General features: G+C 40.0%; 1 protein-coding gene across 1 annotated transcript; it reads left to right on the forward strand.

Moving 5' to 3' along the window:
- The first annotated feature begins 6,810 nt into the window (after positions 1-6,810).
- taok1a (TAO kinase 1a) lies at positions 6,811-15,701 on the forward strand. Its single transcript, XM_041803023.1, has 18 exons — positions 6,811-6,936; positions 7,027-7,128; positions 7,244-7,289; positions 7,415-7,511; positions 7,622-7,735; positions 7,826-7,917; positions 8,071-8,164; positions 8,260-8,341; positions 8,452-8,619; positions 8,779-8,979; positions 9,097-9,228; positions 9,845-10,081; positions 10,185-10,313; positions 10,405-10,608; positions 10,755-10,994; positions 11,188-11,400; positions 11,542-11,724; positions 11,946-15,701. Exons 1-18 carry the CDS (start codon positions 6,826-6,828, stop codon positions 12,483-12,485), a joined length of 2,985 nt encoding a protein of 994 aa, XP_041658957.1. The 5' UTR covers positions 6,811-6,825; the 3' UTR covers positions 12,486-15,701.
- The last annotated feature ends 813 nt before the right edge of the window (positions 15,702-16,514 follow it).

The following is a 16,514-nucleotide window of genomic DNA, read 5'->3' on the forward strand; positions in this document are numbered from 1 at the left end:
ATTGATAGTATACTATATTGTAAACTATCAAAGGGTCTAACACAATCTCATGGTGAGGTATAAATGGGGCATAAGCATGAAGGAGGTGTGGTCATAGTTACTGTGCAGGGTTGATTTGAGCTGTGATGGTGGTGTGGCCCACAGTGATATCTTTTCATGGGGCCCAGAATTCTAGGTAACACCCCTGACTGACTTATAGCTATTGCCAGAGAGAGGGGGAGTTTGAACAAGTATCTTTAACCATTACATCATTCACAAAACTATCAAATGTAGACCGTGCATTAGTAAATGATAGCTGACTACAAGCTGCCTGAAGGTAGAAATTAATACTCCTGGTCTGCTGATGAAGGAAGTAAGTACCATTTATGGAACAGCCAGCCTTGAAATCCAGTGCTTGAGGAAGCCAGAATTCATGAAACACATTAACATTCACTTCGAAGAAAACTTTAAGATAAAAATAGTTCCGTTTTATGTTTCTGAGAAAAGGTTTTGCCAAATGGCCAATTGTGAAGAAATATCTTTAATGTGGTAATAGTAAACTTATTGACCTTTTTGCTATTGTAGAATTTAAAAAAAATGCACAGAGCACACTCATTCACTGTTTGTGAAAATGCAGTTAAACTTTTATTTTTAAAGTCTTAGAGGCCTACATTGTATCTATTTATCTGTTTTCTAATTAATTACTTACTTAATTAAAGTCTATTTTGAGCCAGTTTTCAGAGATAAGATTTGTCTAACCATTGAATATTTTTAATTAGGCGATATAAAAGCTACGCGAAGTTAGTTCTTGCAGTCAAACTCATATCTAAACTACTTTTCAGACTAAAATAACTCAAATGAGAGGTAACATTCAGGTCTGTTTTAAATTATAGCCTTGTTTTAAAATATTCTATAGCGTATTTATCTTGGCCAGATTTGGAAGACATGAAGTACCCTGCCTAAAACACCGGGATAAAGTCTGCTTTACCACTGAATAATCTTTTTTCATGTGATTTAACTTTTGTCTCAAATATATTATAGCTTGAGTGTTTTTTAATCATGTCTCCGCCTCTGGATTTTTTGGGTCAGGGAGAGTTTACTGCAGCTAGAGCAGGCAGGGCGGAACTGCTGTGTGCAATGTGTCGAAGGAAGACGGACAGTGAAAGAGAGCCAGGCAAACTTAGAACAGCAACAGTGTAGATACCAACATGTCGTTATTTTAATCTAAATTTTTAGTATTCCAAAGACATTGCGGATACTATTTCGGCTTCTTTGATTGTTGTTTCACAGATGTTTGAACTTCCCTCACTTTCTCCCTAACGTATTTCCACGAAGGGAGGCGGCGGTGGAGCGCACGGCAGCCATCTTTGGACCTGCCTGGGAGTGGGATACGACTATTCTGGCACCCTAGATACTTCGAGGGTGGGGATTTGAACCTTGAATATTTCACAAATCTGTACGTTATTATCGACTGACAACGTTAAGAAGAACGAGGATTTAGTGTGTTGAATAACCGCGCTTGGGATGAAACAGGAAGGATATAAATATAATCCAAAACTGTTTTGAATTACTCGACATTCTGAGCAGAGCTGAAACCTGGCCTGTCAAGAGAGGGTGAGTTTCAGCTAACTGGCTAAGCTAACTTAGCAAACATCACAGAGGTTTGCTCGCTACTTCAGCAAATTCTTACAAATACGTCTTAAAGTTGGCAAAATTATATTACAGTCGTGTATATATTCATCTACTAGCATATTTCACACGTTGTGAATGTTGCTCGGATTATTTTATTTTATGACACGTAACTTGGCAGAGCTAACGTTAAGTTTGGTGTGTAGCTAACATTACAGTCAACGTTGGTTAGCTTGGAGCTCCCAATACCTCTGATTTGTTTGCGCACGTTTGGGAGTGTTGTTGAGTCCTTACATTTCAGACTTCATACGTTTGAGTTGCTCATGAGACAGCTGAAGCAGCTTCGGTTAAGTGACAACTTTCAGAAAATCCCACTAAGTCCTTTCTCTAATTCCACTTGTGTTGCAACACTCCTGAGGTGTTACCTAAGTTAGCCACAGGTAACTAAGGATATAAGCTTGTGTTTAAGGCGTGTTTACATCAGAAATGCACATTTTAAAGTTTGCTTTAAGGCAGACGTTGGTTATGTGCTGAAGGCTTAACATTAAAGGGATATTTACAGCACTGTGCTTAAAGGTTTATACCTTCCTTTCCCCACAGTGAAGCCCCGAATGTATGTTCTATAGTGTAGGCCTGAACTTAAATATTAACTTCAACTGGTTAAAAGATGACATTGTTTTTTTTTCTCTTTTGACATCTAGGACTAAGACTAAGGAAACATTAATGGTTGACACTGCAAACTATACGTTTTTGTTTTGCTGATTCAGTGACTTGACAGATCATCATTATATATACATTAAGATGTACACTTAATCTTAAAATAGTGAAAATATACATTTTTGAATCAATAAGAAAGGTTTAACTGTCTTTCAATGTTTGATGCATGCCATAGCTGTGAAGTCAAGACAGACAGATAATCACCAGTCAAAATGTTCACTAGGGCCCCTTCCTACCTCCCAATAGCTGTGCGAACAGGAAATGCTGAGAAATGCAGCGCAGTGAGGACATACATTGGGAATTCCAGCCCTCCAGCTTTTGTTGTCCTGTCCTGCTGCATTCTTGTGCATGTGTGAGTCTGTGTTAGTCAGAATGCAAGGTTGTTTTATGAGGTATCAGTTATCATCACTGACTTCTGAGATCACATGTCCTCAGTTGAAAATGCCATCATGAGACATGACAACAAGGCTCATTCATGAGCAACAATGTAGTAAGGAACAATGGCAATAAAGAGGCACAGTCCCACATGGTAATGAGGCTTTATTTCAGGGCTGTTGTTGCATCTGTGTGGAAGAGTGAGTTGTTCAGTGTTGCTGTGAGACAAAAGATGTCTGCTTGAACTGGGAGCTGTTTCTCCCCGGCTGGGAAAGAAGTCTTGTGACTCTAGCGTCAGCTCTGCATCTGTTTGCAGCTGATCATCTGAGCAGCATGGACTTGGTAAACTTTCCTTCAGTCATCTTTAAAGTCTGCATCCTTACTACAGTAGTTAATCTCTATAACATACTTTTAAACAGGCAACAGTGAAATATGGTTTGGCTTTATGTCTGCTTATACCATGGTCACTTGCCAACGAAAATAATTAATAAAAGTACTAATTTATAATCTCATACTTTTTGTGATCAAAATAGAAAGTTTTACTAAAAAAATATATTTTGTTCCCCAAGCATGAGGGCTTGGCTAACAACTGGAATAGCCATTCCAATCCCATAACGTTCTTAGGGAATGTAAACATAGTTCAGTACTCCAGTATATAGGGCAGGCCATAGATACGAAGTCACAACACAAAGTCAAAAAAACTAGTCCGCTCAGAGCACTTTCTGAGTGGATTTATCAATGAAAAGACATGAAGACGAGTGAGACTAAGAGTCATCTGTGATCAGACTATAAACTTGTACGTTAACATGAACAGTCATCTGATAGAAAGCTTAGTTTTGGCAGGCAGCTGTTTGAATAAACAGAATAATTCCCCCTTCTGCACTACAAGGTAATAGAGGTGAAATGGAACTGTCCGCGCCCTGCAGGTGCTGATTGTTCATCAGACACGTCAATATTTATCAGATAATATCATGCCGGTTTATCAGAGGCGTTTCCTTTGGCTCTGCAAAGAAATAATGGCTTCTTCTCTTTTGTTTATATCATTTGAATCTTCTTACAATAGTTTATAGCAGTTAGGACAAGAGGGAAGTGAGTTTTTTGCTTCACTCACCTCCCAATGTTAAGGTGAGCCTGGAAACAAGACGTATATCGGATATAGGAGATAAGACCCTCTTCTATTACTGGTCATTAACCTAGAGTCTATCATTTTATTTAAGAGTGCACTCACACTAGGCCATCCGTACCGTGCCTGGGCTCATTTCAGCCTAAAGCCCGGTACGTTTGGCCAGTGTAAGTGCAATTGTCCCGTGATTCGGCGCGGCACGCTTCACAACCCCGGCACGGAAGGACAAGGTGGGCCTAGGCACGGCACAGATGCAAATGAAGGGGCACAAGCACAGGAATGTAACGTAACATGAATAACAACAGAGGGACCCGCTTTAGAGCACAGAGAGCACAGCAGCTGCATGCTAGAGACAGCAGGATTTTTTCTAGAAAGATAAAGAGAACTATTTTGTCTCATTGAATTTCAACAAGTTACAAGGACTTTTTAAGAACTGAAGAATTTAACTTCACACAGCTTTACTACGACTGTTCGAATGGATCCCAGTCCAGTCCACATTTCTGACCAGTTTCGAGCAAAGTCAGGCTTTAACCACTGTGAAAGGATTTTTGGTTTGTGAAATAAAGCTTTCTATCTTAATTGAGTCACAAACAGCAGCTCACAGGATAACAAACACCTTTCATTCTCCGTGCGTAAAGGAGAGTGCCAATTACGTGGACAAGTGTGTGCCGGGGTTATTCATACGGCTGATGTAACCTCTCTTATTATAAAATTATAATGCCAAACTATAATCCACTGAATAAACCTCTAATTCTATTTCATGTCACCAAGAAGTGAAACTGTGGTCTTGATCACTGACGTTTGGACGGAACATAGCTTATTAATCCTGAGGCTTATTCACCTCCAGCTCTAATCAGATGGTTAAAATTGCTCTTGTCATCATTTAAAAAAACTTTTATCTGATCATTTCATCCTACTCTGGACTCAGGCTGTCTTGTGACATGAGAGCTTGTTTGGTGCAGCACTGAACAGCATCCAAACGCAGTGAAAAGGCTCAGTTCATGGCGCGTAAAAGATTTCCACGGGGTCTCAGATAGTATATTGACAGTATATGAACTGCTTTCTCTTTCTGTCTCTCCTCACTGTGCTCTTTATAGTTAACGTAGCTACAGATCCTAGGTCAGCTTAAATAACTCTGGTGTCAGATCAGATATCGAATAAATCTGTTGCTATTTTACAGCCTAAAAGACAACACTTACATATACTGATTCATCAACAAGTGTAAATTTACAACAGTGGGCGCTTCGTGTGAGGACGTCAGTGCATGACATATCCGTGCCCAAGCCTGGATGCGTTGAGCAGTGTGAGTGCAGGTCGAAGTGGGGGACTGGGGAGGGGGTCAAATGGGCTTCAGCATGGTTAGAATATGGCACGGGACGGATGGCCTAGTGTGAGTGCACCCTAAGTCAGTTAAGTGACGGTTGATGCTGGTCTGCAGGCTTCTTAGGCTGGCAGGGCTGTACCCCCTGCTCAGAAAATATGACTGTCTCAGGTTGCTATAGTTACTCCTCATGGAGTAGCTGCTCATGGATGCTGTGCATTAATTTGGAATAGTGTAATGACTTTTGACTGGAACTACTTGTGAAATTCAAACGGTGTCCATATATCAGAAGTTAATGGACACCAATGGAATTTCCAGAGCCAAGCAGAATCAAGTATTCGCCAAGACCATGGTTTAATGATGGTGAACTTTAAAGCTAATATCTGCGTATGCTAATAATATCGGGCATCCCTTTTGAAAAGCAAAGCTATTATTGCAATCTTGCTTTGGACAAAAGCACCTGCTAAATGACATTGTAACATTGTAACTAGGGATGTAACGATAACCGGTATCACTATAAACCGTGGTAAAATTTGAGACGTTTAGTATTACCGTTTCAATTTTTAATTACCTTTAAAACCGTGTTTGATTACGGCACTTTGAAAACTCACGGTGATACTGCTCAATTCCTGGAGAAGCCGCAGCATTCTGTGGCAATAATGCAACTTCATGGATGCCAACTGCCGTTTAACACCATAGAAGAAGAAGGAGTAGCGCTCTCTGAGACTCTGGTGTGCGTGCGCAGTTTGAAAACATGGCGAGAGCGAGCAAGAGAGAGCGAGAGAGAGAGCGAAAGAGCGCAAGAGAGAGAGATTGTACACAAAGGTACATGAAACAGTGAAAGTGTTCTTTCTGTACCAGTTTTTCTTAGATCTGTAAGACTAAATCTAGTCTTGAGCACTGAATGTAAAGAAAAGCATTATTGGATCTTATCTACAATTTGCACAAAGTGCAGCTACCTCTTATGGCCATAAGGTGCCATCTTTAATGCACATTTGTATGTTTGATGTTAATACTTTAATGTTCTGCCAACAAAGTACATTGTGTTTGTTATTTTATTTTATTTAAAAAGACCTTGGTTAAATGATTTCAGTGTGTGTATAAGTACTTTTTGAAAATTTTGAGCACATTTCAACAATACCGTGATAATAATGATAACCACGATAATTTTGGTCACAATAACCATTATATGAAATTTTCATATCGTTACATCCCTAATTGTAACAATGGACTAATATTAAGGCATACCGTGGTATGACAGTTATTAACAGAAGAGCATTTTGCCACAAATGCCATTGTTTCCTTTGAAACATTGAAGAATATTTACATTCATCCTTCAGCATTATTTCTTTTAAATATTTGTTATTTTGTCTTAATTTCTTAAATGTTTCAGATAAAATGGGATATGTAGACTCTTTAATGTAGATGGTATGCACAAGTACTTTGTAGGATTCACTAGTAATGTCAATGAGCTTACAGAGAATTAACAACCTGTTGTTGTTGTGTAATGCTATTTTTACCCACAGTTATATTGTGTTTACATACTCTGAATGCTCACAAGGATCACTTACCTGATCTAATACTTGATGGTTTGTGCAGCAAGGTCCCTTGTCAGTTTTACTGAGTAATAAAGAGGAAAGTAATACAAATAGAATAAATATTGTTTAAGTAGAAAATAGAAATGATTATGAGATCAATATGCAATGTGCTCATTCTCCAGGCACGGGATGTGCGGACAAATGAGGTGGTGGCCATCAAGAAGATGTCTTATAGTGGAAAGCAGTCCAGTGAGGTATGGTAGTTTTCACAAACCTTAATCATTTAAGAAAGGCAATTCATGAGTTTTTGTAATAAGAGTCTAAAATTTTCCCCATTTTCACAGAAATGGCAAGACATAATCAAGGAGGTGAAATTCCTGCAGCGAATACAACACCCCAACAGCATTGAGTACAAAGGATGTTACCTGCGAGAGCACACAGCCTGGGTAAACTTTTACATTATAGCATCAGTTGTGATATGGCGTTACCAAAATAAGGTGACAAAGAAGAAAAAGATGGCAAAAATTGAATTAACACAGATCCATCTTTATTTTGTTGCAGCTCGTAATGGAGTACTGTCTTGGCTCAGCCTCAGATTTGTTAGAAGGTATGTTGAAATCCTTCTGAACTTGTTCTCATTGAGTTTATAATGTTTGATTGCATGCAGAAGCCTGCCTTCTTGATGCTTTTTTTCTCAATTTACATCTCCGTTGGTGAATGTTTCCTCTGCAGTTCACAAGAAACCCCTGCAAGAAGTTGAAATAGCTGCAATTACCCACGGTGCTCTTCAAGGTTTGGCTTATCTTCACTCCCACAACATGATTCACCGGTAAGTGTTTCAAGGGTTTGGGCGCATGCTGAGAACCAAGTGCTTTTGCTCTCAGGCTTTTCTGTCTTCTAGTGTAGTGTTGTGATCATTTCCTTCTCTGTGTTTGACAGAGATATCAAAGCAGGAAACATCTTGCTGACGGAGCCTGGGCAGGTGAAACTGGCAGATTTTGGTTCTGCCTCTATTGCCTGTCCCGCCAACTCCTTTGTTGGGACTCCATATTGGTACGATAAAGCGCATGTGTTCATGTTAATGAAGTTCTTTTACAAGCTTTTGAATTTCTATTTATGTGGGGTTTTTTTTTGTGTTTTCAGGATGGCCCCAGAAGTTATTTTAGCCATGGATGAGGGACAGTATGATGGAAAGGTGGACATTTGGTCATTGGGGATAACTTGCATTGAATTAGGTAAGGCCAATCCATGTACTTTATAACTTTTACAAACATCTAATAACCAGTATATTTTGCTCTTTTAGTCAATGGATAAGTGAATAATCTTGTCTTTTCCCTTATTTTCCCCTCAACAAATAATGTGAATCCTTGATGAAACATGTTACTTAGCTGAGAGGAAACCTCCACTGTTCAACATGAATGCAATGAGTGCCTTATACCATATAGCACAGAATGAAAGCCCCATGCTGCAGTCTAGTGAATGGTATGTTCAAAATTTGTATTTTTTTGTTTTGTTTTGTTTTGTTTTCAACTTGAGATCATTATATAACAAACCTATCATTTATCTTTTAATTTTAGGACGGATTATTTCCGAAACTTTGTAGACTCTTGCCTTCAGAAAATTCCCCAGGATAGACCGAACTCTGAAGAGCTCTTAAAGGTGAAAATAATTATTTTAAAAAGGCTATTGAATACTTCTGTACTCCTTATGGTTAAACCCTAAAACAAACCCCGAGCTCAGGAATTTTTACCCATGTTTTTCTCCTCCAGCATGCATTTGTCCAACGTGAGCGACCAGAATCAGTTCTTATAGACCTCATAAGTCGGACCAAGGATGCAGTACGAGAGCTGGACAATCTGCAGTATCGTAAAATGAAGAAAATATTGTTTCAGGAAGCCCACAATGGCCCAACAACAGAGGCACAAGATGAGGAGGAGGTATGTCACATGACTTCTAAAACCACTGCCAGCTTGAATTTCTCCTTTAATCCATTTCTCTTATCTCCAGTCCAGCTAGTGGTTTATTTTCTGTCATTCTGAGTTATTGGAGATCATTGTGGTAACCTTGTTACTGTCTGCCATGTGTGTTATTTTAAGGAGCCAGAGCACAGTGTGAGCAGGACGGGTACAGTGAACAGCGTGGGGAGCAACCAGTCCATTCCCAGCATGTCGATCAGTGCCAGTTCGCAAAGCAGTTCAGTAAACAGCCTGACAGATGCAGGAGATGACAAGAGTGAGGTAGACATGGAGGGAGATCACACAGTCATGTCCAATAGCTCTGTGATTCATCTGAAACCAGTAAGGAGCTTACTCGTACTAACTCCCTAATGCTCATTTTTAAATAAATTTGATTCTGTTTGTATATAATTCTCGTTATGCTTTTTATGTAGTCTATGCATCTTTCCTTTCTTTCAGGAGGAACAGCAGACATATAACGAAGAGTCAGAACCTAACACCAGGCAAACCGAGCCACAGTCTCAACCTGCACAAACTCCAAGGCCAAAACGGAACCGCGAGCACTTTGCTACTATTCGTACAGCCTCAGTGGTAATAACACAGTTACTGTTTTTACAGATCAAATAATATTATAGCCAACTAGAAAAGCACTCGGAGAGCGCAGACCTCCACGATTAGCCCTATCTCCCAATAGTAAAGAATCCTTAAATCAAATTCCTGGATCCAGACAGTGATCCGGATCACTCCCCAAATCTAATCACTTCTTCCTTATGCCATTTCTGACATTTCCTGAAAATTTCATCAAAATCCGTCCATAACTTTTTGAGTTATGTTGCTAACAGACTAACAAACTAACAAACCCTGCCGATCACATAACCTCCTTGGCGGAGGTAAAAATAACTGCTAAGGAAAGGGTTGTATATTGGTCGGACATTTTCCACAATATTCGTTGGTTTGAAGTAAAAAATATTGTGCCTAAGCTTTAAGGCTCAACATTTGCAACTTAATATATGTAGTTCAAAGCAGGACTGTGGTTAAGTTTTAGTATTTTATAGTCTTAAATTTGCCTGTGAAAACTGAAGAACTGTTTTCCCTTGAATTCTTCACTATTAACACACATAAGCCTCTCACATATTCTTTCCTCAAAAACTCTTTCCTTCCACAAACGACAGTGAAAAAAAGACAATCTGTGTTCTGCATTTTCCAGCTCACTCGGCAGATTAAGGAGCATGAGCAGGATTCTGAGTTGAGAGAGCAGATATTAGGCTACAAGCGTATGAGGCGGCAGCACCAGAAACAGCTGATGGCTCTGGAAAACAAGCTGAAGGCTGAGATGGATGAGCACAGACTCCGTTTGGACAAGGAGCTGGAGAACCAGAGGAATAGCTTTGCCCAGGAGATGGAGAAACTGATAAAGAAGCACCAGGCGTCCATGGAGAAAGATGTATGTTTTAAGCTCATATATATCTTCATTTCAGAATTATAATGCACTTTCTTATTTTTACTAACAGCAAACTGATTTTGATGTGCATTTTTTTTTCCTTTAGGCAAAAACTTTTAGTAATGATGAAAAGAAGTTCCAACAACATATTCAGAGTCAGCAAAAGAAAGAGCTTAACAGCTTCCTAGAGTCTCAAAAAAGAGAGTACAAGCTTCGCAAGGAGCAACTCAAAGAGGTAAAGAGGTTTCTCCAAAATGAGCACTGTACTTACTGTATAAGCTGTCTGGTCTCTTCTGTTACTGACCCGCATTTTTCTTCTGGTTTAGGAGTTGAATGAAAACCAGTCAACACCCAAGAAAGAGAAGCAGGAGTGGTTGGCAAAGCAAAAGGAGAACTTCCAACACTTCCAAGCAGAGGAAGAGGCCAACTTACAGCGCAGACAGAGGCAGTATCTGGACCTAGAGTGCCGCAGGTTCAAACGGAGGATCCTGATTGCTCGCCATAACATTGAGCAGGACTTAGTGCGTGAGGTCAGCCCAACTTTCTGTCCTCTTCATTGTATTTGGGTACCCAAATATACAAAACAGTGATTTACATATTAAAACCTTAAATTAAGTTATCTTTATTGCCCAACAGTTATCTTTATTCATTCATCTCTTAATTTGCAAATAATTAGGAATTAAGTAAGCGTCAGACCCAGAAGGACTTGGAACATGCCATGCTACTCCGGCACCACGAATCCATGCAGGAGCTGGAGTTCCGCCAGCTCAACACCATCCAAAAGACGAGGGCTGAGCTGATCCGCCTGCAGCACCAGACTGAGCTCACCAACCAACAGGAGTACAACAAGAGGAGGGAGAGGGAACTTCGGCGTAAGCACGTAATGGAGGTTCGCCAGCAACCCAAGAGCCTCAAGGTGAGAACTCAGCTTGTGTGCATTCATGCACATTAAATGATCAAAAGATATTTTGTTTAAAAGAAAGTAAAAACACTGAATGAGACTTAGGTTAATGCAGGATTTAAATGACCTTAACTTAAAGAAATAACACATTTCTCTTTGTTGTAGTTATTAGACCTTTCTGTAATTATTTTTTTTTTCTACAACCTAGTCCAAAGAGCTACAGATCAAGAAACAGTTCCAGGACACATGTAAAATCCAGACCCGGCAGTACAAAGCACTGAGGAACCACCTCTTGGAGACCACACCAAAGTCAGAGCACAAGGCTGTCCTTAAGCGGCTGAAGCAGGAGCAGCACCGAAAACTCGCCATCCTGGCAGAGCAGTATGATCACTCAATCAACGAGATGCTTTCCACACAGGCGGTAAGTCTGGCAACGGAGAGAATATCCAATCCTGAAAGTTTTAAGTTTTACAGTGGCAGTGTCACCCAGGTTTTCATAATCTCACCATTAGATTGACATGTTTAAGTAAGTTTAAGTTGGGTTTGTATTTTATCTCTTCAGCTACGTCTGGATGAGACTCAGGAGGCTCAGTGCCAAGGCCTACGAATGCAACTACAGCAGGAGCTGGAGCTTCTCAATGCCTACCAGAGCAAGATCAAGATGCAGACGGATGCCCAGCACGACCGCGAGAGGAAAGATCTGGAGCAGAGGGTGTCACTCCGAAGGGCCCTGCTGGAACAGAAGGTCTGTGTCTATTGATATTCCCACCGAGATTCACATGAAGCTGACTCCGTAATATTGGCAACATTTTAAACTGTGGGGTTCTGTGCAGTTTTAAATGCTCAGTGGCACAGGTTTCATCTGTTTTGATTTAGAAGGCCTGCTGTGTTATTTTTTGTTTGCATAAAATGCAGTTTGAAGCACATGTCAACACTGTTATTTACAAATTATTCTATTCTTCTTAGATTGAGGAGGAGATGATGTCCCTGCAAAATGAGTGCATGGAGCGAATCAGGAGCCTGCTGGAGCGCCAAGCTAGGGAAGTGGAGGCTTTTGACTCAGAGAGTATGCGCCTTGGTTTCAGCAACATGGTGCTATCGGCTGTCTCTCCAGAGGGGCTCAGCAATAGCTTTCCCGGGGCTCCAGGAAACTGGAGTCACCATCAGCAGCAGCACCCACCAGGGGGCTCTCAAGGGCCACACTGGGGCAGTGGTGGCTCAGGTGCAGGGTCAAGCCACCAAGGCAGTCATCACCACTATCACTCCAGTCCTGGAGGAGCACCTATGCAGCAAGGCTGGGGGCAGGGCATGCAGGGAGGTGGGGCTCCGTCACCGTGGGGCCACCCATCAGCTGCAGCACTGATGTCCCGCAGCAGCGGAGGTGTACAGAACAGCCCCCAGGCGATGGGGAGGACACCCTCAGGAGGGCGAAGCGAGCAGAGCATGAGCAGGAGTACCAGTGTCACTTCTCAAATATCCAACGGGTCACATCTCTCCTACACATAAATCTCGTGTCAGCTCCTGAGTTTGAGTGGGGATGTAGAATCCACTAACTGTGCAGGACAGCGTTTTGGCACTGAGCTTTGCTGCTCTGTCAGTCCCCACGCCTCTGTTTCTCCAGTGTACAGATGTGGATGTGTGATAAAAAAAAAGTTGCTCAGGTCAAAAGGGCTGGAAAAGACGCAGCCCATCCTCACTGCAGTTTATCGATATGCATACCGAACGTTAAATTCATGTTACATTTGCAATTTGAGTGTCAACATATAAAACTCCCATTTGTTTTTATCTACAGCTTTCTCCTGGGTAATTTTAAAACTACATGTTTTGTGCTTTTCACAGCCATTGCTTTCATTTTGCACATCAGACACTGTTAAAAGCCTTTGGCATGTGTTCACTGTGTCCTTTTAAGCAATGTGGTATCAAGCATTTACAGGTCAATGATTTTATTTAGTTTCCCTTCCTTTAATTCCACTGATTCATCCTCAGTTATACACTGGTTGATGGTTAAAGCGCAGCAGAACTATCTGAGGATGTTGCTGTTGTGATACCAGCCTGCTGTAATGGTCATAGTGATTTAGTAGTTTTACTTCACCTTATTTCCTGGGCATCAGCCAAACTGAGACTTTGCAAATTCAGAGCCAAATAATCTCATCTCAACTGATTAAGGCTTATGCGACAACACTACTACAGTGCCTTTTAACCTTTGATTATAGAAATCTTGCGCAGATGTTTATAGTTCAATATTTAAGATTTCATCTGTTAATAATCAGTGCCAGTGTAGGTTCAGTTCAGTCCATGCTGTGATTGTACTTGAGAGGACACAAATGCTCAATATATTCTGTTCACTGTGTTTGCAGTAAAGTTAGGTCATTGCCTATGAATGGTGAGAAATAGTTAAGTATTTGTTTATATGAGTTAGGGTTATATTTAGAGTGGAGGTACTGTAGGGGTGAATCCCTGCGTTACACAGATTGTGAGTGTACACATTCAAAAGGGGAAGAGTGAGGGGCTGAAAAAAAGGAGACTTGTTTGCCTTCAAAAACAATTCTAGTGTTGATCTGTTGATTTGTATTAGTGCCTTTTTAAAACTGCTGCCTTTCTGAAAGCACTTTATACAGCAAAATATGTATAAGTTTTTCACAGAGCACCTGGTGGATGAGTGTTTTGTCGGTACGCCTTGAGTTAAGTCGAGGAGTCAAACTTAACTGTGCTGTGATTTCTTCGAGGAGCAATTTTCCCCAAGTATAGGCAAGACCGAGTAGTGTATGTCTACATAAAGAATGTGAGTGGAAGTTTTTACCCTCTTTCTGCAGATTTACTGTTAAAACCTTGTTGTTGGTGTTACTTCTGAACTGTCATTAAAATAGAGGAGGCAAGGGTGCTTGAGGTACCAAAAAAATCATTAGGTTCAGGTAAACAGTTCTTGTTATTGTCATGACCATGACAGCAGGCTTGGCAGTACTAAGATAACATAAAAACTTTGGGCTCAGTTAACTAACACTAAAAAACTTTTAAAGGTGCTTAGGATGTTGCAGCATCTTAACAGAACCCAGAACAAGGGTGGCTGAATGGATGATATTGTAGCACGTACATGTAAATGTAAAATTACACACTATGAAAACAGCCAAATCCAAAACTAATGAAAACAAAGCACTTAAGTACTCATTTTATGTTTTTATCAGCACCTCTGATAAATATCTGTTTTGCTCCCCACTTTTGCTTTTTTATATTGTTTGGTAAGTTTTTTTTTCCCTTTTAAGCTTTTAACAGATTCTCTGTACAAGTTTTCATCTCCATACAGAGAATTTAAACACTTTAGAAAGAAAGGCCTTCTTTGGAAGCTCTCTTAAGAAACTCCCCTGAATCATAAAGCTGGAGTGAAATGTTCATATGTGTATATTTTATGAAAGACTAAACTCACATTTTAAGAAAATTATTTCTTAAACTAACTTTATTTAACTGACAGACCACACTGATTTAGCAAAAGCTTTCACTCTCTAAGTGAAAGAACTGTTGTCTGGAAGATTTTCTCGGTTTGCGTGCACAGACAGAATGCCTCACATGCATGTATTTGCTGTCATCTTCTTTAAATACCACTTAATTATTCAGGCAGCCATCTCTGAGCATCATCACTGCAGAGATAACCCTCCTTCACTGCACCCATTTGGCATTTGTCCCCTTTTCCATTCTAATTCAGAGCCATCTTTTCCCATGCTGGCTCTCTGAATGTCATACTGTGATGTATATTCCTATCACATCTGAGGACACAAAAAATGTGGGGTCTTTTTCTTAACTAGGTGCGATTTCTCACATGTATGTATCCTTTCTAAAGTTCTGCATTATACCAAGTGACATATGGTTCAGTCCAAAATGTCTATAATGCCAAGTGAGTTGTTCAAGCTACTGTGACAAAGCAGGTTACAGTTCTTATTCATTATTTGATGAGGAAAATGGGAATGTATTTATAATGATGAGACCTTAAGTCAAAACCATGGCCAAGAGTTTGAATGTTCGGCCAGAGAAACCTCACATACATGCCAACCTTTGAGTTTGTATGCACAGTTCATGTTAGCTTTCATGTCAATATTGTGTGCGAGGGAGTCTTGGTAATGTTGTCAATCATTGTCAGTCGAGGCCATTCTACCAGCCTGGGTTTTATTTTTTATTGTCATTTTATTACTTTGATGTCAACTTTTATTCTACTGACTGAAAGCATAACTGAAACAGAACAGGCAACAGAAAACAGCAATCTTTTTTTATGGTCAAACACTGTGCCATACCCGAGTTGCCAAGCCCAGATACCACTGCATCTTCTCATCTTCATCATAATCATCACGGCTGATGACATGAAATGTATGAAAAATAAAACCAAGGTGGTTCTGGACTAGTGGCCAAAGAGAAATAAAGGCTTAGAAAAAGGATGAGGTGACAGGCAAATGATGAAAAGAGATTGCATTTCTTTGAAGATGTCAGTATTCTTCTTTGGCACATTACCACTACAACTCATAACCTGTATTAAACTGTATAGATGGTGGAAGTTGTTTTTGAATGTCAGAGAGATTATGAAGATAGTACATAAAAGATGGTTAAGTGCTAAAAGTGGATTTAAATTTTTGTATAAAGACACAAAACAGAATAAGAATAGGATCAAATTTATTATTTGTTTGTATTATATTTACCATTGTGTTGGCAGAGGGATATTGAACAGAAATCAGCTGTAATAAAGTAATTTTAGTATAACTTGTCTTGTGTAATTATTTTCAGTGGCTGTTTCAGATTTATGGTTGCTAAAGTGCAGTGTATGACAGCACTGCATTAAAAACACAATGTATTATTGATGAAACTTCCCTGACTGATAAATAGCCTGGCAAGACCTTTGGAGGCCCTGTGCAGGAGTATGAAAAGGGATTCTGGATTCCAACACCACTGACCAGACCAAACCCACACAGTTACTTCTGAAATGCTTCCTTCATACCTCTAAATCTTGGGCTGTTTAAACTTTAAAACTTCATCAGAAACCACAAGAAAAAAGTGTGATATTTCTTGTTATCATGAGTAGATTCTTTTCAAAAGTAAGCATTTCACACATCCACATATGTATAGGAAGGTATAAGGAAGTAGTCTATAATAGTTGGACTAAAATTTAATTGGATCAGACCTAACTATAAGTTACTTATTTTACACATTCTGATGAAAGAGAAGTGTGCAAAGTCTTGCAGTTTGACTTCACTGTGATGACTTGATGTCACTGAAGGGTTGGTGAGGCGACGGCAGAGATAGGATACCCCTATGGAGTCTAGACATTAGTGATGGTGTGGATGAGGGATGTAGGATCAGATGAGGAGTAGACTTCTGAGAAGCTGGGCCAGGAAACCAATAAGGTGGCTTTGAAAAAGAGTGGTATGTAAGATGAGATGAGCAGAAAATTGCAAAAAAAATGAGCTGTTTTAGTTTAATTTTATTAGTTTTAGTGTTCTGCTGTATTTTTTCAGCAGGGACAAGACCCAAAAGGGTCAGAAAAGGTTAACACCATAC

This window comes from Cheilinus undulatus, linkage group 2 (assembly GCF_018320785.1).
Source record: "Cheilinus undulatus linkage group 2, ASM1832078v1, whole genome shotgun sequence".
NCBI classification, from domain to species: domain Eukaryota; kingdom Metazoa; phylum Chordata; class Actinopteri; order Labriformes; family Labridae; genus Cheilinus; species Cheilinus undulatus.